This window comes from Ochotona princeps, chromosome 6, assembly GCF_030435755.1.
Source record: "Ochotona princeps isolate mOchPri1 chromosome 6, mOchPri1.hap1, whole genome shotgun sequence".
In the NCBI taxonomy this organism is placed as follows: domain Eukaryota; kingdom Metazoa; phylum Chordata; class Mammalia; order Lagomorpha; family Ochotonidae; genus Ochotona; species Ochotona princeps.
Genome location: NC_080837.1, coordinates 58167038 through 58190589, shown reverse-complemented (window position 1 = coordinate 58190589; position 23552 = coordinate 58167038). Strand labels below are relative to the sequence as shown.

The following is a 23552-nucleotide window of genomic DNA, read 5'->3' as shown; positions in this document are numbered from 1 at the left end:
AACAAATTCATTTATAATCCCACTGAGTATCCACTATTTCCAAACATTTGGAAAAATACTGCAGTAGGGATTTATTTTCTTCATCATGCATAGTGTTACATGTATTACACAAAGTGAGATGGTGGCCAAATCTTAATGAACAGACACCAAACTTAAATAACTAGTACAAGATACAGAGTTAATCATATTTTTATGTAGACAGCTGCAATACACTAAGCTATATCCCCTGTAAAGAAGCATATAAATTTTAACTAATTACATGTAACTTTTAACTAATTACTTGTAACTAGTTACATAAGCCTCTTGTTAAATGACTTGTATTGGAGTTGAATTGAATGATATTTGAAATATACACAATGCACAGAAAATATGCTGAACAGATGGATACTTGACACATTATCTTAAACTAAAAAATCAAAATGGAGAAGCTTCTAGGCTGTGAAACAATCGCTGCCATAGAAGTTGAGAGTAGAATGGGGAGGAAGGGTGGAGGAAGGGACAGGAAAGGCGATTCAAGGACTGCTAAATTGTACTTAATTATATGGGAAAAACATAACCCCTTTCAAGTATGATTTCAGACCAAGTATTGTGGTGTTCTGTTACACAATAGGGCCACTATGGAAATGATAACATGTTGTGTATCTTCAGAAAGCTGGGAGAAAAGATTTTGATTGCTTCACCCTGGTGATATAATTGTGTGAGGAGATGTATAGGTTCACCTTGATTTGAACATTATGCAGTGTATATAGGCGTTGGAACACCACATGATACCCTAATATGTATGATTTCAATGTGTTGATTTTAATTATTCATTATTGAAAAGGCAGATGTGTAGAGAGAAGGAGAGACAGAGAGGAGGATCTTTCATTCACTGGTTCACTCTGCAAGTGACCACAACAGCCAGAATTGAGCTGATCTGAAACCAGGAGCCAGGAGCTTCTTCTGGGTCTCCCACGCAGGTGCAGATACCCAAGGCTTTGGGCCATCCCCTACTGCTTTTCCATGCTATAAGCAGGGAGCTGGAAGGAAAGTGGAGGATCTAGGATACAAACCATTGCTCATATGGGATTCCAGAAGATGCTAGGCGAAGACTAGCCATTAGGCTGTTGCGCTGGGCCCTCAATGCATCAATTTTTAAAAATTGGAAACTTGAATTTTTTGTTTTAAATACTGTAACTTGGAAAATCTATGAGTCAGATTTTGAATATATATATATATCTTTGAAAGAATTACAGAGAAAGAGAGAAAGAATTACAGAGAAAGGAGAAAGGAGGGAGGGAGGGAGACTAGAAAGGAGCTAGAAAGACACACACACACACAGAGATTGATTGATCTTCCTTGTGATGTTTCATTCCCAAATGGCCGCAACATCTGGGACTGCGCCACCTGTAACTCTAACCAGCTGTCTCAAAAAATTGTGTAGGGAAGCAAGATGGCAGTACAGGGTGCAGACAGGTTTAAAGTGACGGAGAGCCATTAGCCAGGGTGAAGCACAGAGGACAGATTCCAGGAAAAGATGGAGGACAGGCTGATGACAGAGGAGTACCCCGAGACCCTTGGACATGGGGAAGCAGTGGAAACAACGGTGTGTTATTTCAGTTACCAGATAACCCAGCAGCAGCCAGCAAGCAGGGATCCGAGCTTCACCAGCAGCCAGAGCTCCAGCAGTAGCCAGGTGGGAAAGGAGTTCTCTAGGAGTTCATGAGGTGAATGCGGGCAAAGAACTGCCTGTCCTGCTGATTTGTTTGGTCTGACCACAAACAGAGACAGAGCAGTAGACTCCAAGGGGCAGTACAAGATCAGGGTGGATTTCACAAAACAGACCTCCAGCAGTGCCATATCAGCACCACTTTGTGTAGTATGGCAAAGGTTGTGGGACTGGAGGGATGACCAGGAACAGGTTTGTTTCTGGCTCAGCGCATTGCAGTGATCCACAGGGAAAGCAGTGCCAATTTCACATCCTGCAGGTTCCACCCAAGGTGGGTCTGGGTGACCCCCAGACCTAAAGGCCAGCAGACCCAGAATTCCACAAATGCATTGTGTAGTGTGGCAAAATCTTTCGGACTGGAGGGACAACAACAAACTGTGCGTGCAGTAAACCAGAAGCAATCAGGCACCATTTTGTACACAGTGGCAAAGGGACTGGAAGGGCAGAAGTGAGCTGCTCATGCTCTAAAGTGGGAGCAAAATCACTTCAGTCTCAGAGCATTGCACTGGTCCTCCAGGGAATATAGTACTGATGTAGTACCCTGCAGGTTCCAGCCAAGACAGGTCCAGGTGGCCCTCTGACCTAATGGCCAGCAGATTCTGCCAAGATAAGCACCACTGACAACCTAGTTATTTAGGATAACTGGTGTCTCCCTAATCCTGGGCACTGCTCTAACCAGAAGTGGGAGAAAGGCTATACAGACAATGGTGTGGCCACAGCACGGGATCACAGGAGGTGTAGAGTGATGAACCAGGAGCTGAGGCTATGGAGGGAGTCTGTGGTGGATGCCTAGCACAAGAGTCCAGGCCTGAAATTCTCTATAGGGAGTGGCACAATGACTACAAATGAAGAACTGGGTATCAAATCAAATCAATGAAATTAGCCTATACACCTGTGGGTGACACAGCTTATAAACCTGCTCTAAGGAGAAAAAATCTGCTAATCGGAATTACAATGACCAAGAGCAAGAGACAGGAGCACAATGAATATTACAGAAGACTTCCTGCAGATGAGCAAAAGCCTCTAACCAGGTATCTCATGTGGATGGTAGGAGTCCAAATCCTTGACCTACCTATTACTTTCTCAGGTGTATTAACAAGAAGATGGATTGAAATCATAGCGCCTGGAACATCAACTAATACTCCAAAAAAGGGGTTGCTGGTATGACACACGGTAGCTTAACTTGCTGCAGCATGGTGCTGGCACCACACACATCCATTTCCCAATCTTACGTATTAACATACTTCCTATCATATCAGTCTGTTCCCTATCTTGCTTCCTTAGCAGTCCATGCCTGCTAAATTCTCCTTAGGGCTTTCATCTCATGACCTCATACCTTGGATTTTTCTTTTCCATGAAGTAATGTTTGCACACAGCTGTTTTGTAATGTGTAGCACACATTGGCTTGGAAATGAAAATTTCACTTCTGTAAAGTGATTTGGGATACAGTTTTAAAATGCAAGATGTTATGCCAAATCGAATTGTGGATTGCAATGTACAGCCAAAGTTATCCTCGTTTAGTTCTCCAAGAAGCAGTCACAGTCTTAATAATCATAATACTCCATTGCAATGGCTTCCAGAGTTCTGTTAACTTTCCAAGTAGCAGTTATGCGTTCCCTGTGTCTGCACACCTTTCCTGATAAAATAAATACTTTATAAATGACAAGGTTAGATGAGCCAACCTTATATACATGCTAGGATTATCATCATAACAAGTGTTTATGCATTTAAACCTTGAGCTAATTAGTTTCCTTCCCTAGTCTGCTAATCTCCCAGGAACATAGAATTGGCCAAACTATAAACTACAGCTCCTAGAGGAAAGCTTTTTCTTGATTGAGAGTGCAATTAATTAATCTCGGTACCATTGTTGCTGGATTTTAGCAGTGTGGGAAGGAGTTACTTCCAGATAGGTTTCTGATAAACTTAAGGATGCATGTTCCCCTTGTAGTTGAGCATGACAGGATGAAATGGGGGCTCTCAGCAGCAGTACACCTCTGTGCTGGGGAAGGTTTGCAGCAGGAGCAAATAAAGACAAGTAGAGACAAGCAGGAGAGGGAAGGAGGGAGAGAGTCTTAGAGCCAAACATCCCTGCCATTTCCGTCATTTCAAGTACAAGCCAACAAATTCCCCTTTTGTGTTTAAGATGGTTTGTGTTGAATTTTGTCTCCAACAACCCAGAGTCTTGACAAATTATTTTTGTTGGAATTGACTTCCTGAATGAATAAGAAAGCATTGTTCTTTTCGTACAAATTCCTCCAACTTTTCCTAGTAAGTTAAAACCAAAAACAAAAAATATTTGTTCTGCCTGGAAAAGGTGATTTAAGACAAATAGCCTCCTTTAAAAGTAACTTTCAAGTTGTATGAAACAAATACTGAGTAGATTAAACTGCAATGGAAGAAATTATGTTCCCTTTTCATACAGAGCATTAGAGACTGCTGAAATAAATTTATTCTGGTCCAACTTGAGCAGTGTCTTCTACACTTGATCTTAGCCAAAAGGCCGAGAAGCGATCGAACAGTGTCTTCTTAATACTGTTTTCAATTACTCATGAACACACATCCATTCCAAGAAAAGAGAAGCCTTAGAAGCAGCTCAAGGGAACCTGGAAAATCTCCTGACCCTGTTTTTGGCTTCTTCTTAGCAGGTGGGAGTGCCTTTCCTTTTTTCTTGGTAGAATTTAGTTCAAGAAGGGTACCATTTTTTAAATTCACATTGAAGAGACTGAATCCTCATTCTGTATGCAAATTAGGCTCTTAGCTTACAGCCTGTCATTATTTATTGGACATAGTTAGGTTTAGGGGTCCTGTGCAATAGCTTCAACAGGTTTTGGCTTCCCAACTCATTCACAGTTTACGTTCCAAAGTCTTGGATGAATGGTAGTATCGAGTATAAGCTTGACTCAGTTATGATTCTGAAGGTGGGATCTTAGAAAATAGAAAATGGTAAGATTTAATTAGATTGTTAGGAATCCCATGATTGTATCCTGCTTGTTTATAAAGAGAAACCACATGGAGCATAAGGTTGTTCTTTGTGTTTGCTGGTTACCCTGTGACCACTCCTCTGCCTGGTTACCCTGTGGCCGCTCCTCTGCTCATGTTCCACCATCCCTAAAGACACAGACCAATGGAGCTGCCTGCTCGCAGACCGCAAGCCTCTAAATCCGTGAACAAAAATGCCTTCTTTCTTCATGCAAAGCTGCCCTCAGGGATTTTCATTCTACTGAGGAAAAGCTGATATATTCTGATATATTTTCTGTTCCCAGAAATTTAAAAATTTTCAAGCTTTTAACTGGCACATAAAAATTGGACATTTTTATGGAGTTTATGTTTTGAAGATTTATTTATTTTTATTGGAAAGTCAGAACTACACAGAGAAGGAGAGACATAGAGAAAGATCTTCAGTCGGCTGATTCACTCACCAAGCAACCGCAGTGGCAAGAGCTAAACCAATCTGAAGCCAGGAACCAGGAGCTTCTTCCAGGTCTTCCACCTGGATGCAGGGTCCCAAGGCTTTGGGCTGTCTTCAGTTGCATTTCCCAGGGCACAAGCAGGAAGCTAGATGGAAAGTGGGGCCACTGGGATTAGAACTGGTGCCCATATGGTGCAAGGTGGAGACTTTAGCCACTAGGCTACCGCACCGGACCCTCGAGTTCATGTCTTGGCACGTGCATGCCTTGTACAATATTCAGTCATGATAAGCTTATCTATCTCCTCAACTATTTTTTGTTGTCTTTTCATGGTGGCATTGAAAAACTTGCCTTTTAGATTTTTTTACAGAGCTGCACAGCACATAATTATCTGTAGTTATACTACTGTGCAATAAAGCAGCAGAGCCTCTTGGTCCTCCCTGAATATAACTTAGCACCTATTAAACTTTCTCCAACTCTTTCCCGTACTCCCTTCTCCCTAGCCTCTGGTAACTACCAATATGCTCTTCTATAGGATCAACAATTTTATATTCCACACGTGACTAAATGTGGGCAGTACTTGCCTTTTCATGTCTGGCTTGTTTCACTTAACAACCTCCAGTTCCACTCATGTTGTTTCAAATGAAGTATTTGTGTGTATCACTTTCTTATCCTTTTATCAGTGGGTGGTCACATAGGATGCTTGCATTTCTTGGCTATTTTGAGTATTGCTGCAGTAAACCTGAGAATGCATTTATCACTTAGCAGGCCAATTTTATTTCCTTTGCCTTTGTACCCAGAAGTGGGGTTGCTGAATCAGGTGGTGGTTTTATTTTTAATTTTGGGGGAGAGCGTCCATGATATTGTCTACAAATCATGTACAAGGGCCCCTTTTTTTCGACATCCTCATCAACACTTTTTATGCTTTGTCTTTTGGATCACAGCTAATCTAAGTAGTGTGAGTTGTTTTAATTTGCATTTTCATGAAGATTGGTGTTGTCAAACATTTTTCATATATATGTCAGCTGTTCATATACTTTCCTTTGAACAAGGTCCATTTCACTCTGCTGCCTGTCTTTTATTAGATTATTTGATATTTTTGTGATTGAGTTGTTTGAATTCCTTATGCATTTTGAATATTAACCTCATTTAGATGAATAGCAACCAGTATTTTCTCCCACTTTATAGATTCTCCAGTTCTTTGTATTCTTTCCTTGCTGTACAGAAGCTCTTTAGTTGGATGAAATCCCAGTTGTCAAGTTTTGCTTTTGTTTTCCGTGGCCTTAGAGTTTAATAAAAAAAAAAAATTCCTTGTCCATTCTGATGTGCTGAAGTGTTTTCTTCTATGTTTTCTTGTAGTGATTTACAAGGTCTTTAGTGCATTTGGTGTTGGTTTTTGTAGCTGGTCAGAGAGAATGAAGGGGATCAGCTTTCTTCTGCATGTGGGCTTCCAGTTCCCTCAGCACTGTTTACTGAAGACTACCCTTTTCTCCTGATGCATCATCTTAGCAATTTTTTCAAAGATCAGTTGTATGTAGATACACAGGTTTGCTTCCAGAACCTGTACTCAGTTCCATTATGGTTTTTGTTTGTTTGTTTGTTTTGCCAATACCTTGCTTTCTAATTACTATAGCTTTGTAATATATATAATCATAAGCTAGTATACTTTTTTATCTCAAGATTGCTTTGAATATTCAGAGTCTCCCTTCCCAGAATGTTAGTTTCTAGTGACAAACTCAGTTTGTTTGCTTCTACATTTTTTTCAAATAGCTGAAATCATATTACTTATTTATGTAAAACATGGTGTTTTAATATATATATACACACACACACTATGGAAGGCTTAAGTCAACCTAACTGATTCATATATTATCTCATATGTTCACCATTCTTCTGTAAAGAAAATTCTTCCCACATTCTTACCAGTTTTAAAGCATGCAATATTTTGTTCACTATAGTTACCATGTGATGGAAAAGATTTCCCTATCTTACTCCTTTCCAGCTGAAACCTTTAGTCTTCTGTTGTGCCTACAGTAGGATTTATCTCTCCCAAACACTTGCATTTGTTTAAACTCTGATGTCTTAATGTTGATGGTTGATTGGTTATGGGTAGAGATTTCATGTAATAATGGCATCCAAATTGTGGGACCAGTAGGAATTCTTTGGCCCTTGGGGGAAGGTCTTTTGAGAGGTCTGCACATGAAGTTGAGCTTTGATTTTCTCTCCATCCTGGCTCACATGCAATCACTGACAACACCCCCATCATAACCAGCCTCCACCAGACTCTGCCAGACTCCTAATTCTGTTACCTTGCACCATAAGATAATGTCATCCTTTTCTTTTCCATAGGAACTTCTCTCAGGCATTTTAGTTACAGGAGCAAAAAAGCAGACAACACACCTTGGAACTTTTCCCCATCTGCACTCTAACCTGTCTCGTGTAACTACCATTCTGCTGTTTCTTTTTATGAAATCAACTTTTTCACCTTCCACATATTAGTGAGGTCATCTTTTTTTGTCTTTCTGCACCTGGCCTACTTCGTTGGACAAGGAGCTTTCCAGGCTTATCTGTGCTGTCACAAATGACATCCACCTTTCTGTGGCCAAGTAGTATTCCATTATGTGTCTACACCACATTTTCTTGATCCGTTCCTCCATTGATGAGATTCTACATCTTAGAACTTTGAAGTTGACATCAAAACAAAGATAATGTCTCCTGAGTCTAGTTGAGGCAGTGGTGAATGTATTACAATACATGTGGTTACCTCATGTGCTTGATATTATGCAATTATAGGTTCAATATTAATTGAAAATTTTATTTGATATGTAATTGGTGTACCATACCTTGTTGTGAACAGTGGAGGTTCATAGGGAAGAAGCCCAAATTTCAATGGTTACTATATTTGTTAACAAAGTGATACTTAGTAGTTTTCTTAAGGTTAGCTCCATGTCTTGTCTTTCTATTTTTCTACTTCTAGCATGCTGACTCCAGTGCAGCTAACAACACACTGTTCTTATCATGATGTCCTCAGTTTCTTCCTTTGTGCTCGAGCCGCAGGGTTAACCATTGTAATCACTCCCTGGCATACTCATTTCTTTGCTCGCTTCCACTTTCTCATATTTATTTGGCAAAATCTCTGACTAGTTAGTTTGTTCTGCCCACTATGTGCTGTACAACCATATAGCTGAATGTGGCTGGAGGTGATGATCTTCCCCCATCCTGATTAGCAGGCAGCTACAAAGTTTCTCCTAAAAACCCAGGCCAGAACACGTCTTTGGGATAGAATTAGTCAAATTGCAGCATGTCTACAGTTCCAGGCCATTCAACAAATTCAGAGATAAATGTAAGTGTTACAGCAACACAGTTCATTAAATACAAGAGATCTTACTGTACGTATTAAAAGCCAATGGTGGGAAATGTTTTAAAAGAAGTCATTTCTTCTTCCATGATGCTTATGATTGTGAGAAATTCTGCTAATTAGAAATCATTTTGCTTTTTCTCAATAGTAATTGCTTTCAATGACATAGAAAAGACTTGTGACCTACAAATATGAGTTATTCACTTAGTAAAATGGGTGTGTGTTTACCTGAACCCTCTGCTTGCTGTGTACTTCTGTTCTGTGAATAAAGGTTGTACTAGCCTTGCAGCACCTCTTTCCACATCTTTTCTGAAAGATGCACCTCCTCCAAGAAGGGGACAGGTGAAGAAGGTATTTCCTAGTAGTGGAAGACTGTTCTTGTCATTAACTTTCAACGTGGGTGGGACACAATATAGTGGCAAACCACAGACATAGAAGGTTTAACCGACTGGATGGTTTCCTTGAATATGAATTCTTAAGGCTTCCTTAAACATTCTGATATAGGATTATAATTTTTATTATCAAATTGTAATGAACAGAGAATATAAGTTAAAGAGCTTGCAGCTTTTTGGAGGCTGTCAGCAACCAAGCTGACTATGGAACTAGTGTCTATTTAAAAAATGAATAATTTTCCATGTTATAATTTTAGAATTATTTAATTGAAATAAGCTAGGTGACAGAATTTATGCTTAGGTTTAGGTAGTAGTGAAAAACATTTAGCAGTTCCCTAGAAAGCAAACAAACAAACAAAATTCTGGTTGATTGCATTTCCCAATTTCCTTCATGTAAATATTTCCACCATGGTTCATTTCAAGTGACCGAAAAGATATCACGTAGGAGCAGGGATACTTTCTTCCGCCAAGAGCCATTTCTATATTTATATCATCTTTCGTGAGTCATGTAAAATTGTTAACTTAAAAATTAGCCTGCCATCAGTTTATTGAACGTTAAGTCCTATCTGTGGCTGCATTGGTAGAACCAGACTCAGTGATTCTGCAGGCCAGATGTCCTCCACCCTTGTAAGGAAGGTTTGGAAGAGAAACATGCAGTCTAGTTTGTAAGAGCAAGCAACAGTTTACCACTAGAGGGGTGGATAGGAAAGGACCAGTTCTGTCCCTAATGGTTAAGGCAAATCATGGATCCTTTCTTTCAAGATACTTCAGTAAAAGAAGAAAGGGAAACCAGCGTTGTAGAAATAAGGAGTGGGAAACAAGAAATTCTAAGACACAGAAACATATTTTACACTTTGGTTGGTAGGAAGTCAGCAAGCAGAGTCCCCAGATTGGGCAGTTCCTCGATGGGGGTGAACGAGATATCCTCACGCTCTAAGTTGTTTCCTCAGCAGTGCCTGGGTGCTCACTCCTTCTGCTGCCTTTCTGAATTTTGATGAACAGCCATTTTTAAAATGGTAGGCCACTGGCATGTATACATATTACACACACACACACACATATGTATAACATAAAATGTATTACATACATAAAAAGCAACATATAGTATGTGCATATGTATACACATGAACACATATATACACTATATATAGTCATAGCATTCATAATTTTTTAACAACAGGCCTCTAAATGAACTCATGTTTTCTTTAAAGATTTATTTATTTTTATTGCAAAATCAGATATACAGAGAGGAGGAGAGACAGAGAGGAAGATCTTCCGTCCAATGATTCACTCCCCAAGTGACCGCAATGGCTGCGCCAATCCGAAGCCAGGAACCAGGAACTTCCTCCAGGTCTCCCACACAGGTGCAGGGTCCCAAAGCTTTGGGCCGTCCTCAACTGCTTTCCCAGGCCACAAGCAAGGAGCTGGATGGGAAGTGGAGCTGCCGGGATTAGAACTGGCGCCCATCTGGGATCCCGGCACATTCAAGGCGAGGACTTTAGTCGCTAGGCCACTGTGCTGGGCCCTGAACTTATCTTTTGATTAAATTTTCCATGAATTTTAAAAAGGCATCTCTGTGTACATTATTTTAGAACTATTTTTTCATAAAATTATGGAATTTTAGTATTTTATATGAGTACATATTTTTACAGATTATGTATATGTGTGTATATATATATAATTATATATATATATATAAAATAGAATTCAGACGTTTTTGATGTAACTCTTGAATCCGTGCCTACAAGAGGTCTTAAAATGAAAAAAATGTGTATTATGAAATTCTACATGGATTTCAAAACTTTGGTACTGAAAAAATCTTTGGTTTCATTTATACAAATTTTAAAGTGGATTTGTATGCATCTATAATCAGTGAAACATGACACTTCTCTTTTTATTTGTTTTCCCTTTAGATATTTTGTAGATTTCCAAAGCTATTTTCCCATATGCCAATGGGTTTATGGGTTGGTTATCACTTGTTGTTCTCCTTCCATTGCTCAGTGTGTTATGGCTCACATATTTGAAGTAACCTTTTCATAGAGGACCATCACATCTGAAAATTAGACCAATTACTCCAGTGTACACAAAGCTGAATTAAGGTCTAAAACAGAGTCAAATAAGAAAAAGAATAAATTCAATTCACTTAAAATATCAAAATATAATTTTGAAATATTTTCATTGAGCTGAAATTGAGTAAAAAGTAATCAACATAAAATTTTGTTAGGTGCAGTAGTCTAGTGGCTCAAGTCCTCGCCTTGCATGTGCCAGCGTCCCGTAAGGATGTTGGTTCATATCCCAGTTATTCCACTTCCCACCCAGCTTTCTGCTTGTGGCCTAGGAAAGCAGTCAAGGGCGACCCAATGCCTTGTGACCCTGCACCCACATGGGAGACCTGGAAGAAGCTCCTGGCTCCTGGCTTCAGATCAGTTCAGGCTGTTGAAGCCACTTGGAAAATGAACCAGTGAAAGGAGGATCTTTCTATCTCACCTTCTCTTTATAAAACAAAACAAAACAAAACAACAACAACAAAAATCTTAAAAAAAAACAACTCTGTTTACAAGTGATATTATCATTAGTTTAATAATTTTCGACTCCATTTGCATTCAAAATGTGATTTTAAAAAAAAAAACTGCTTTAATTTTCTTCCTCTCTTGGACCTGCTCCATAACCATGACTTGTAAATGATAATGTATATGTATAATATGCTTCTGAAATTGTTTTCCCAAGTTCTCTAGTAAACTAGATGCTAATCTCCATTGAGTGCAGGCTGTGCAATGATAAAATTATTAAATTTTTATAGACATAGTTTGATAGTCATGTATAGGCTTTGGTTTCTTTTAATAACACATGCTATTGGAAAATTTATCAACATATTTGCTTCAGGTTTTTAAAGTGAGGTATATCTTTCCTTAACACATAACTTTTTTTTTTAAAGATTTATTTATTTATTATGAAGTCAGATATACAGAGAGGAGGAGAGACAGAGAGGAAGATCTTCCGTCCGATGATTCACTCCCCAAGTGAGCCACAACAGGCCGGTGCGCCAATCCGAAGCCAGGAACCAGGAACCTCTTCCGGGTCTCCCACGCGGGTGCAGGGTCCCAATGCATTGGGCCGTCCTCAACTGCTTTCCCAGGCCACAAGCAAGGAGCTGGGTGGGAAGTGGAGCTGCCGGGATTAGAACCGGCGCCCATCTGGGATCCCGGGGCTTTCAAGGCAAGGACTTTAGCCGCTAGGCCACTGTGCTGGGCCCAACACATAACTTTTAATAGCATCTTTGAAACTTACCAACTCATGTTGTTTGTCCAATTCAGTGTGCATAATGTTAATTTATAGTGCCACAAGGGTAGCATACCTGAATGGTTTGTTATTAGAGAGAGTGAGATGTGTTTTATTTCTCTTAATGAGTCTCACTTTATTTGTAGTTCTGTAGGGCTATCACATTTTCTGTGCAGGCTATCAAATAGGATGTTAATAAGGGATTTGCTTGACTGGTAGAGTAGATGAGAAAATGCTAGTTTTGTGTGTAGCTGATTTATTTTTTTTAATTTGCACAGTTCGAAACCATCTTGCTGTAGTTATTTGTAAATGAAGCAAACTGTTTTAAAGATTTAAACATATCACCCAGAATCAGTTAAAATAAAAACAGCATGCATGTCAAAGAAACAAGCAGAGCTCTTGACACTTAGTTGAAAATACATGGAAGGACCTGTGATACAGGCTAAAGATTTGGAACCTGATTTAAGAAAAAATCCCAAAAAACCTAGGTTTCACTATGACTGGTGTCTTGGAAATGCTTGAATGAGTCCGCTTTCTGTCTGGATTGCTTTGTAGTTCATGGAAATGCTGTGATGTTTTCTGCTTTATTATCAAACTTGCTTTTGTAATAATCTATTCTACTTAGCAAATACGTATGGACTTACATCACGGCAGCAGACCTCCTTCCTATTTTAAGCCTTATTGTGAGGATGACACAAATAAGTGGAAAGGCAGCCTGTGTTTATGGACTAGAAAAATTAATATTGCTAAAATGTTCACACAGATCAAAGCAATCTACCCAGTCAATGAAATTTCAGTCAAAATTCAAATGTCATTTTTTACCAAAATAGAAAAAAATCCTGAAATTTATTTTTTTGATTAATTTATTTTTTTAAAATGATCTTACTTAGTTGATTAGGGTACAAAGGGTCAAGGGCTACTGGAAAGTGGGCAATACCATTGTTTCCACACTAATATCATTTTTTCCCCTGTATCTGGGCTCAGGGGAGAAACAAAGGAAAAACTCTACCTAGCCTCCCATCCATCCCAGGTCCCCGGTGTGAGGCATGCTCCAAGGGTTCTGCTCAAGCAGTTTTGATAGTTCAACAGTTCTGAATTGCTGCCAATCTCGCTGTTCCAATAGCGATGGAACATATTCAGAATCTACTGGCTGACATAGTCTCTTCAAGGTTGGGGTTCTGAGATCAGCAGTTCAGTTGGAGGGAACTCCAAAGAAACTTCATTTGAAATGATCCCAAACCTGATTCTTGTGTGAATTTGCCAGTACAGGGTCTGGCACAAGTCTGTCACCCCAATCAGCTTATGCACATGCTGGTCGTTGCAACTGCTGGCTCAGCTCTGCTTCCAACCCTATTATCCACTTGAACCAATGGGTATTGTAGTCCAGCTTGATCCTACCCACTTCATACTCGGTCCAAATGCGAACCAGTGGGGGCTGAAGCCTATTTGGGGCAACTCCCCATAACCCCCACCAGGCCTGCTCCCTACCCTGGTTCCCATGCATGCCAGTATGTACTACAAGCTTGTTGAGTCTGTCCCACATCCCATTTAGCTCTGGTACTTGTCAATGGGCATTGAAGCCTAGTTCAACCCAACCAACTTACTATCCAACCCACACATATACTGGCAGCTGCCTTTCTGTCTAGCCACCCCTTCCCCCGTCCTGGTTTTCGTGCTCTCGAGCTGGAATGGTCACCCATGAGGGAGATGCCCATTATCTCCCTACTAGGCCACTACAACTTCTGGATTATGCACTCTCCAGGTGGTTCTGGCATTTAGCTTAACAGAATTGGCCCCCAGTGCCAGCCTCTGCCATCTGATGATGTAGCAAAGCCCAACCAACCCTCACCCACTCTAATTTTTGCTTGCAGCAGTTGGAAAAGTCAGCCCAATCTGGCTCTTCCCCAATCTAGTTCACATAAGGCCCACAGGTGTTGTAGCCCTGCCTCAACTGGTCTGCCCCCATCCCAACTCATGCTCTCCAGTGGGAGTAGTTGTCCAGCAGGGGAGCCCACATTCCCTTGCCAGCTTTGCCTCCTCCCCCTCCGCCCCGGTTCTCATGTGTGCTGTTTGGGCACTGCAACCACATCTGGTATGACTCGCCTAACTTTGGTATTCCTTAATGTGCACTGGTATGAGTTGCAACTGAAACTGGCCTGACTCACACTCTATGCTGGTGCTCAGATTTGCCAGCGGTTGGTGTGAACTGGTTCATCCTGGTCTGCCCCCCACCTGTGTCATATATATGATGGTGGGTATCTTCCTCTGGCCTGGTCTGGGTTGCTCCACATTGTGGTTCTTGTGCTCACCTATAGGGGCTGTAGGAGTTTTGCAAGCTCCTCCTTCAGAACCTCTCCCTATGTCAGGTTTTGTGCGTACTGGTGCTTCCGTGGGCCAGCCCTCATTGCTGGACTTCAATCCATTCCAGTTCTTGGTGTTGCCTGTTTCACCCCAGCCAAGGCTTGTCCATACCCAGACACTGCTCACACATGGTTCAGAAGGGGCAGAGACCCAGCATAGTCCATCCTACATCTACCCAGGTTCTCCAGAGTGCCAGATGGTGAAGGCGTCTAGCCCAGCTTAGTGCGCCCAGCCCCAGTCCACATTTGTGCCTAGGGAGATTACAGCCATATCTAGACCAGAGCACAGCTTCCACACCCTCCCGTGGGAATCCCAACCCAGCAAGGGTGTGCTCCCACACTCCCCAACCGAGTCTATTTCCAGCCCTAGATTGTGCGTGTGCCAGTGGGTGCTCTGACTCAGTTGGCTTAGCCCCTTACCTGTCTCAGCCTTTACCTTCGATGCTGTGGCATAGTATCCCTGCCTCATGCAGACCAGTTGGTGTACCTAGGTTGGAATTACATGTGCTCCATCCTGATATCTATTCTTTTTTGTGAGTTGAAGTTTGCTTGGCCTTGTCCAGTCCGCCCCCTTCCAGTTGCAGCTTGGCCCACCCCACATCCTATTTTAGGATGCACCTTCGAGTGATGCCGTCTTGACCTGCCCAGACTGTTGTCGGTTCCTTTACCTGTAAGTGATGGAAGGTGCCATGGTCACTCCTAGATTAGTCCACTGCCACCCCAGCTCACGAGCTAACCTGCAGGACTTGTATTTCCACAGGGTTGGGCCCACACTTCTTCCACAGAGTTTGCCCTCAGCCCAAGCTGGTTAGTGTCTTGACCCTGCCAAATGTGACCAGTCCACTATTCCACCACCCAGTCAAGTAATGGTACCTAGCCCTGCCAGACAGGCCCAAAATCCTAAAATTTATATAGAATCCCAGAATACCCTAGACATCCAAAGTCATCATAAAAAAAAAAATCTGGAGATGCTACCTGACTTCAAAGTCTATTAAAAAGCTTTAGTAATAAAAGGCAACATGGTACTGGCAGAAATACAGACACATATACCAATGGAGCCCAGAAATCAGCCCGCATATTTACAGTCAGTTGATTCTGGCAAAGATGCCAAGAACACATAATAGAAAAAGAACAGACACTTCAAAAATGTGTTGGGAACATTGGATGTCCATATACAGAAGATTAAATTGGACTCTCTTCTTCCACCATATTAAAATTCAAAATAAAGACTTAAGTGTAAGACCTTTGACTGTAAAATTACTGAAAGAAAACATGAGGGAAAGATTTTACAACATCAATCTGGGCAATAATTTCTTGAATCTGACTCCAAAAGCACAGGCAACAAAAATCAAAACTAAACAAATTTGCTTGCATCAAACTGACAAGCTTTTGTACTTTTACGGAAATAATACAGTGAGGACACAACCCACTGAGTGATTGGAGAAGTTGTTGTAAACCATAATTCTAGGAGGGTCTAATTTCTGAATTATATTAAAAAGGTCAAGTAACTTAATAGCAAATAATTGGCTCAACTAAAACATAAGCAAAAGAACTGAAGTCATATGTCTCGAGTGAAGACAGAAAAGGCCTGTGAAAAGTGCTCATCAACACTGATCTTCAGGAATATGCAAATTAAAAGCATGAGTTGTCATCTCACATCTATTAGATTGAAAGATAACAACAGTTGTTAGCAAGAATACAGGAAGAAAGAAGTTGACACAGAAAGTATACAGTAACCAGTACATTAGCACGATGATGAACTGATTGACTAAGCGTATACTCTACACTGCTAGCTGCTAATTGAAACCTAAAATGAACCTGAATTTTATTCATTACTTTGCTTTCTTTCCTCCTGCATCTCTGCCTTCACTCAGGAACAATATTACAACTGTCTAAACTAGCTTTTTAAGAAATAGGATGAGGGCCTAGCACAGTGGCCTTGCAGTTAAAGTCCTCACCTTGAACGCACCGGGATCCCATATGGGCACCGGTTCTAATCCCGGCAGCTCCGCTTCCCATCCAGCTCCTTGCTTGTGGCCTGGGAAAGCAGTTGAGGACGGCCCAAAGCTTTGGGACCCTGCACCTGTGTGGGAGACCTGGAGGAAGTTCCTGACTCCTGGCTTCGGATTGGCTCAGCTCCAGCCATTGCGGTCACTTGGGGAATTAAATCATCGGATGGAAGATCTTCCTCTCTGTCTCTCCTCCTCTCTGTATATCTGCCTTTCCAATAAAAATAAATAAATCTTTAAAATAAGAAATAGGATGAAGGAATGGGAAGACAAACTAGATGCCTCAAAGTAACCTTGAACATAGCTGACTAAAGGACACTGTTGAGTCATCCTTCAGTTCATGTTTAGTTATACTACATTCAAATGTTACTAGACATTCATCTGAGCTAAGATGAATTATCTCAGACCAAAGGAGACTAAATTTATCCTCTGTCTATCTACAATTGCATTACATATACAAATTGTCGTTACAATATAACTTCATTACAAATATACTGCATGCACCAAAGAATAGCATTAACGTAGTACACTATGACTGCAAAAATATGCAAACTTTGTGTCTACACCATTCTCTTTACTCTCAAGAGCCATTTCAGAACGCATTGCCAGACATCATGGTCTATGAGAATGGCCCAGGTTGTAAAAGAATGAGTAAAATAAAGGGGGAGGGAAGAAGTGTATCTTCTGCTTTCTGCTGCATTTTAAATCCCTAGAATGAATGGGACAACCCCCATTCCTTCTGGGGAGTGATGCCTTTGATGTGGTTTTCTGCTCCTAGCTTGAAGGAAAAAGGATACCATTGAGTCATGAGATACCTGCCAGCAGTTGTTGGCAAAGTAGGTGAAAAATCTAAGAACTGCTTTTAATGATATATATATATATATATTTTTTTTAAAACGGCCTTCACCTCACAGAAATCAACCTTGTAACTTATGACAAGTAAGCCCAAATATAAAGAACATCCAGTATACAGATGAATTAAAACTTCAGCAGTTTTGAAGATTTGTCTTTATTTGTATCCTTTAGTTTCATGAGACTTATAACAAGCTTTCTTGAAGAAAGTTGATAATTTTAGACAAAAATGTACAGTCACATAACAGTAGAATTGATAGAGAACGTAGTATTAGCATTTCACCATGTAAATAAGAACATACAAAAGCATAGTTTCATGCACATTTCTGTTTTCTATTCAATACCTTCCCTTTCCATGTATGGCCTTTCTTGTGTTTTGCCTTGGTGCTGACCTTTAAAATTCTTTAGCCTTTTAGGCACCCTTGATGCTGGATCAGACTGTTCCCTAGCACCCAGCACCCAGCACAATACCCACACAAAATTTCCAACAGTTGTTGTCAAACAATTAGATGTTGATTTTCACGTTTATATCGCTGCTGAATTTGACAATCCTGAAATCCCATGTCTACACACTTAGTATAGTTTTTATGAAATTTTTACTTTTCTGTTTATTTGTGCAATGCTCACACTAATGGAATAAATGCGGTATACATAACTTCCAGGTCTGTTTTCCTTGAGAATTAACTAACATGATGGCATATACAAAAAATTATCTATAGTGCCTACTAGGTGCCAGTCCTTGGGCAAAGTGAAGAGGATACAGATACGAAGAAGGCACTGGAATATCTACTTGTGGAGCATTCAGAAGAGAAATCAGGCAGTTGCAGTGCCACAGGATAGCACAAAATACTGTGGAAGCAGATCAAAGAGTTCCTGCATCTTGGCATTGAATCAGCTGCAGGTGGCAGAAAGCCCACTAAGCAGTAGTTTAAAGTTGATAGAATTTTTTTCTCTAACATGAGTGTTAGAAGTGAGCATACTAGAGCTCCTTAGTGTCAGGGCCTCCTGCGTTTTTTTAAGATTTTTTTTTATTAGAAAGTCATATATACAGAGAGGTGGAGAGACAGAGAGGAAGATCTCCATCTGCAGGTTCAATCCCCAAGAGGCTACAATGGCCAGAGCTGAGTCTCTCCTGGTTCTCCCACTGAGAGCAGGGTCCCAAGGCTTTGGGCCATCCTCAACTGCTTTGCCAGGGCACAAGCAGGGAGCTGGATGGGAAACAGGGCCACTGGGATACAAACTGGCACCCATATGAGATCTGGCATGTGCAAGGCGAGAACTTGAGCCACTAGGATACCACGCCCAGGCACAAGCCTCCTGCATTTTTGCAGAGCTGTTAGTAATTTGTGTACCCAAGTCACCCTGCCATCCAAGATAGCTACTTCAATTCCTGCTAGCAGGATCGAGAAAAAGAGAGAACAGGATCCTCATTATTAAAAGACTTCCCAAATGTTACTCCAGCCACTTTCACATTATCCCGTTGTCTAGAGTTTAGGTACATGGTAATGCCTAGCAGCAAACAACCTGAGAAATGCAATTGTTATGACAGGTGGTGAGAAAGAGAGGATAAATCCTAGGTATCAACTAACAGGATATACCATGGGATTTCTGGGAAAAGATTGCCTAAATCAAGATCCAGAGTTTAGTAGGAGTATTAAAAGTCTGTGTGTGTGTGTGTGTGTGTGTGTGTGTGTGATTACAGGTGGAAAACATTCCAGAGGAAAAGGCAAGCCCAAAGAATTGAGTACTTAAAAGAAACTATCCTTCCAGCAATCATGATTAATCATTGCATGACAGTGTTTGTATTCTTTCTTAGAAAAAAGAAGTGTGGTTCAGCTTATATCATAGGAAGGGTAGTTAATGTTTGATGTGATTTTGTGGTTGAATAGGTCTGCAGTCTTTCTAGAAAAGATGGAGGCTTGGGGAAAGTTTGACAAACATGTGGCGTTGTTTTTGGAGCTTTCCTAAATTTATTTTTTTTAATTTACATAAAGTGAAAATATTTCACATATTTTACAGTACAAGTTTGGGAGAACAGTGTTAACTTCCCACTTTTCCCTCCCTACTGCTTGCAGTTCCCACCCACAAAAGTATTGGCCACAAGTATTGTCTTAGATAAAGGCATGCATCTGAGTATGTTCCAAAGAAGGCAGAATCCAGCACAGCAAAAGATGTGACAGAGTCACGCTGTCAGTTTCATTTTAACCATAAAAAAAAAAAATTCGGCTCACTAAAATGGTAAGATTCTGTGGGAACAATGAAAATATTTACAAGATGTTAAATCAATAATATCAATCCACCCTCAGCCTTTCTTATCATCTCCAGCCCTATAAAATTAATCTTTTGTCTAATTCTAGCTGGCCTAAAAGGAAATTTTGTTTATTGTTGCGTTTTGTTTATTGTACATTGCCTTGAATGACAGTAGCAAATGGTATATTTTTACCTTCATAATATATAGCAGCATATTACTAGAAAATATTTTTGTGGTTTTGAGATGATTTTCATAATGTTTGGTTAAATTTTGATTCTACTTTTATCACTCACAATAATGAATGAAAGCCACAAGTAGTCTAACCTATTTAAACGTAAGTTTGTCTTTACGATATAAAATGTCTATTTTTCTGCTATTAAATCGAAACACCAACTTTAAATGAAAGTTAGCCAGAAAGTATCTGGAATAAATTCAGTAGTCTAAACCTATAATTGTTATGGCCTTATTGATTTTTTAATATTTCTTCTCATATGCCCTAAAATACAACTAGTTTTCCCCAGGGAAAGTGGTTTCTATGATGGTTGGCAATACACGTAGGCATAAGCAGAGGAGATTAGATTATTTTGTTGTGTATTCAACTATTCCTTCTGAATTCAAATGTTATATTCCTAAACTCAAAATTCCTAGGTTTATTTACCTGAAGATCTATGTATCTTGAATTGGTGATTGAGATGGATTATTCAATGGAAACTTACATCTTCTTCCTATGTTAGACTTTCATTTTTAGAGTAAAAGAGAAAATGTTAAAATCTGTGTTTATTAGTCCTTTATGTACTTTGTGACTTTATATTAGGTAACAGAATTACCAAGTACAAAATACAGTTCAGTTTCTTGAGGTCATTTCTAGGCCTGTGGTAACACGATTCATCTGATTCTGTTTTTATGGTTATCTCCATAAATAATAATCAGAATTTCACATTCTTTCCCTATGCAGTGGAGAATAACAAATATCCTTTCTTGATCTGAGTGAATCCAGATTTTAACTCTGACCAAAATCAAAACCTCCTCACCTTTTCCAGCATTATCTGTTCTCCTTGCTATTTGGTTACTAGCTTGAATTTCATAACTGGTTTATTCTCATTAAAACTGAAAGAAAAAACCATAGATTCTGTACCAGATATGTTCCATTTGTTGGTTTAAGTCACATTCTCCTGTTGGCCAGGTCATAATCTGAAAGTTCCATTGATGGGCCTAGACTCTTTCATGTGCAGGTGCAAGACATGCTGCGACTTCTATGCTATAATTAGAGATGATGCTTTTACTAGTGAACTGCTAACTAAAATGGGGAAAGGTGGGACATTGTACCCTTGTGCCTGCGTGTGAATGTGAGAGAGAGGATTGGCAGGACAAATGATTAGGAGAACATATTAACAGAGCTTAGGATCACTCTTCTACTTAAAATCCTATGAGATGCCATCAGGAAACATGGAGTTCATTAGTAATGAGAAAAAATAACCAAGGAAAATTTTTCAGAAGTTTTTTTTTTTTTTTTTTTTTGCTGACTTTTCATATAAAGTTCACACGTATTTTCCTGGACCTTTAGCTAAGATCAAGTGTGGGCAATTAGGTACACGTGTCTGAAAATGAACTTGACTCTGGCCTATACACACTTGTAGCCTCACCTGTTGTAGTATCCTGCCTTCAACCAGAAGTTACTGCTGTGCCTCCTCTGTTTTTTGTGCCGTGGCCTTGTGTGCCATGTCTTCTCCCTGCCTTGAAACCACTCATCCCAAGCTGAGGTCACGGCCTGCCTCTGAGATGCGCCTTGGAGCATTGCATTCCTCCTGTGGATTCTTTTGTGTCTCCTCTGTACCAGGCCCTGCTCCATGAACTTTCTAAAGTGCCCCGTCATCCTGCCACATGGAGTTCTTGTGAAGATTCAGTAACCTAAATACTGCTTGACATGATGCCTAGTAAATAATAAACAGTGGTCACTCTCTAGTAAGCTATTCATGTAGTTTTGGAATTTTTAGATTCTCATGGCTACCCTGTGAGACAAGAAGCATCATACTCTTTGTTTCATGGGTAGTGAAAGGCAGATTTATGCTTTGCCATATTCATAATACATTCAGACTCCTTTACCCCTTTCTTTTTCTCATAGGCACCCATGCTTCCATTGAGCTTAATGGGGATTTAATAACTGCTGCTTAGCTGATTTGGATTTAAGACATCTGATTCCTCTTTCATTTTCTTTCCTCTGTAGCCCCACATCCCCCACTAGAGTACCTGTAAGGAAGTATTCAACTCCCTATTCAACTCACATACTTTGTTCCCATTGAAATCATATTATACTTTTGACTTTTGCAACTGTGTATTAGCTGGCATGTCCAAAATTCTATATTAATTATTTGAACCTTCATACTTGTGAATCATTAGGGCCATGGAAATAACAACCAGTATTTACATAAATGTTTATTGAATTTTTCTTTATCGTCTTACAGGTCTTGTAGAAATTTGCCTGATGCACCCCCTCGATGTGGTGAAAACCAGGTAAGGTTCTGCATGAACAGGTTTTATTGACTTTGGCTGATATCCAAATTAAGATCTGTCAGAACACTAAATGCTAGAACTTGTCCCAGGCCAGTAGCTTCTCCCCATAATGGCATTTACATTTGCTTTTCAAAGAAAGTGCCATTTGACAGATAAAATGTGAACATTGAAAAGCATTTCTGGGTAGAGGTCATCTGAAGGTATATAATAATTTACTGCCTTCATATGACAACCTAAAGGTATGATTTGTGGCTACAGTGGTAAATGAGATAAATTCATCAAAATGAAGTAAAAACTTAACTTTACCCAGTAAATTATGACAACATGTTTTCATTTGGCATTACATGTAACAGATTATGATTTAATAGGTAGCAGTTTAGTGTGAGATTCCAAAATTTCAAGTTAGCTTTTTACATGGTGCTTAAGGAATTTTTTCCTATAACCATTTGCCAGTACAAATGCAAGAAAAGTCATTTGTTCTTCCATGAGATACAAACTAGGGTAATATATTAAATCAATATGCTGTCTTTATTATTTTGAAGAAAAAAGCATTTGAGTTCCTGCCACGCATAGGAGACTCCTGGATTGAGGTCCCTGCTCCCCACTCTGGTCATGGCCCATTCTTGTCCCCATTTGGGGATTGCAACAACAAATGAAAGCTCTCTCTCTAAAATAAATAAGACCTTTTTGTAGCTGAGTATTGAACTGCCTATATTCTCAGTTTCAAAACTCTTAGACTAAGTGACCATTTCTACTTACTTACATTATATTAAACCCAGTGTATCATGCCCAGAATGGAGCCCAATATCCATTAACATGCACCACTGGTGATAGAACAAACCAGTACTCCCAGAATTGGGAACTTGGTTATTCAGAATAGTTACTGGGTGGGCATATTATTTAGCTTACCTAAACATGCAGCAGAATCTTAGGCTTTTGCTGGAAGCAAGAGAATGTCATAGTGACAGGCACATAGTACTATAAGGAAGATTGGAAGCTGCCTCAATCAATTCAAGCTGCAATAACGATACCCATAGATTGAATAGCTTAAGCAACAGACTTTGATTCCCAGAACTATGGTGGCTAGAAGTTTAAGATTGAAACCCCAGGCCGTTTAGTTTTTGACAATGGCCCTTTTCCCTGCTTACAGGCAACTTTTTCTCAGGGTTGCCACACAACATGGCACAAGAAGGAGACTGTTGTCTCATCTTCTTATCAACCACTAATCCTATTAGGTTGACTTCTAACTTTGGGACTCTACCAAAACCTACTCCCATCCCAAAGGCTCAACCTCTAAATATCATCAATTGGAATGGGAGCTTCAAAATATTCATTTTGGAAGACAATAAAATTGTATTCTGTAACAGCCTCACAATATCAAACCCAAACAAAAAGGAAAATTGCAAATTATATTCAAAAACAAGG

The 23552-nt window shown here is 40.0% G+C and overlaps 1 protein-coding gene and 1 pseudogene across 2 annotated transcripts in view; one reads left to right on the top strand and one right to left on the bottom strand.

The window, feature by feature from the left end:
* Positions 1–23552, top strand: part of SLC25A21 (solute carrier family 25 member 21) — a 473857-nt gene that overhangs the window by 245332 nt on the left and 204973 nt on the right. For both annotated transcript variants that reach the window (XM_004584775.2, XM_058666356.1), the window contains one exon: positions 22079–22127. In XM_004584775.2, the coding sequence (XP_004584832.1) occupies positions 22079–22127 (49 nt within the window). The remainder of the gene's footprint in view (positions 1–22078; positions 22128–23552) is intronic.
* On the bottom strand, positions 4076–4220 carry LOC131480598 (U2 spliceosomal RNA; annotated as a pseudogene).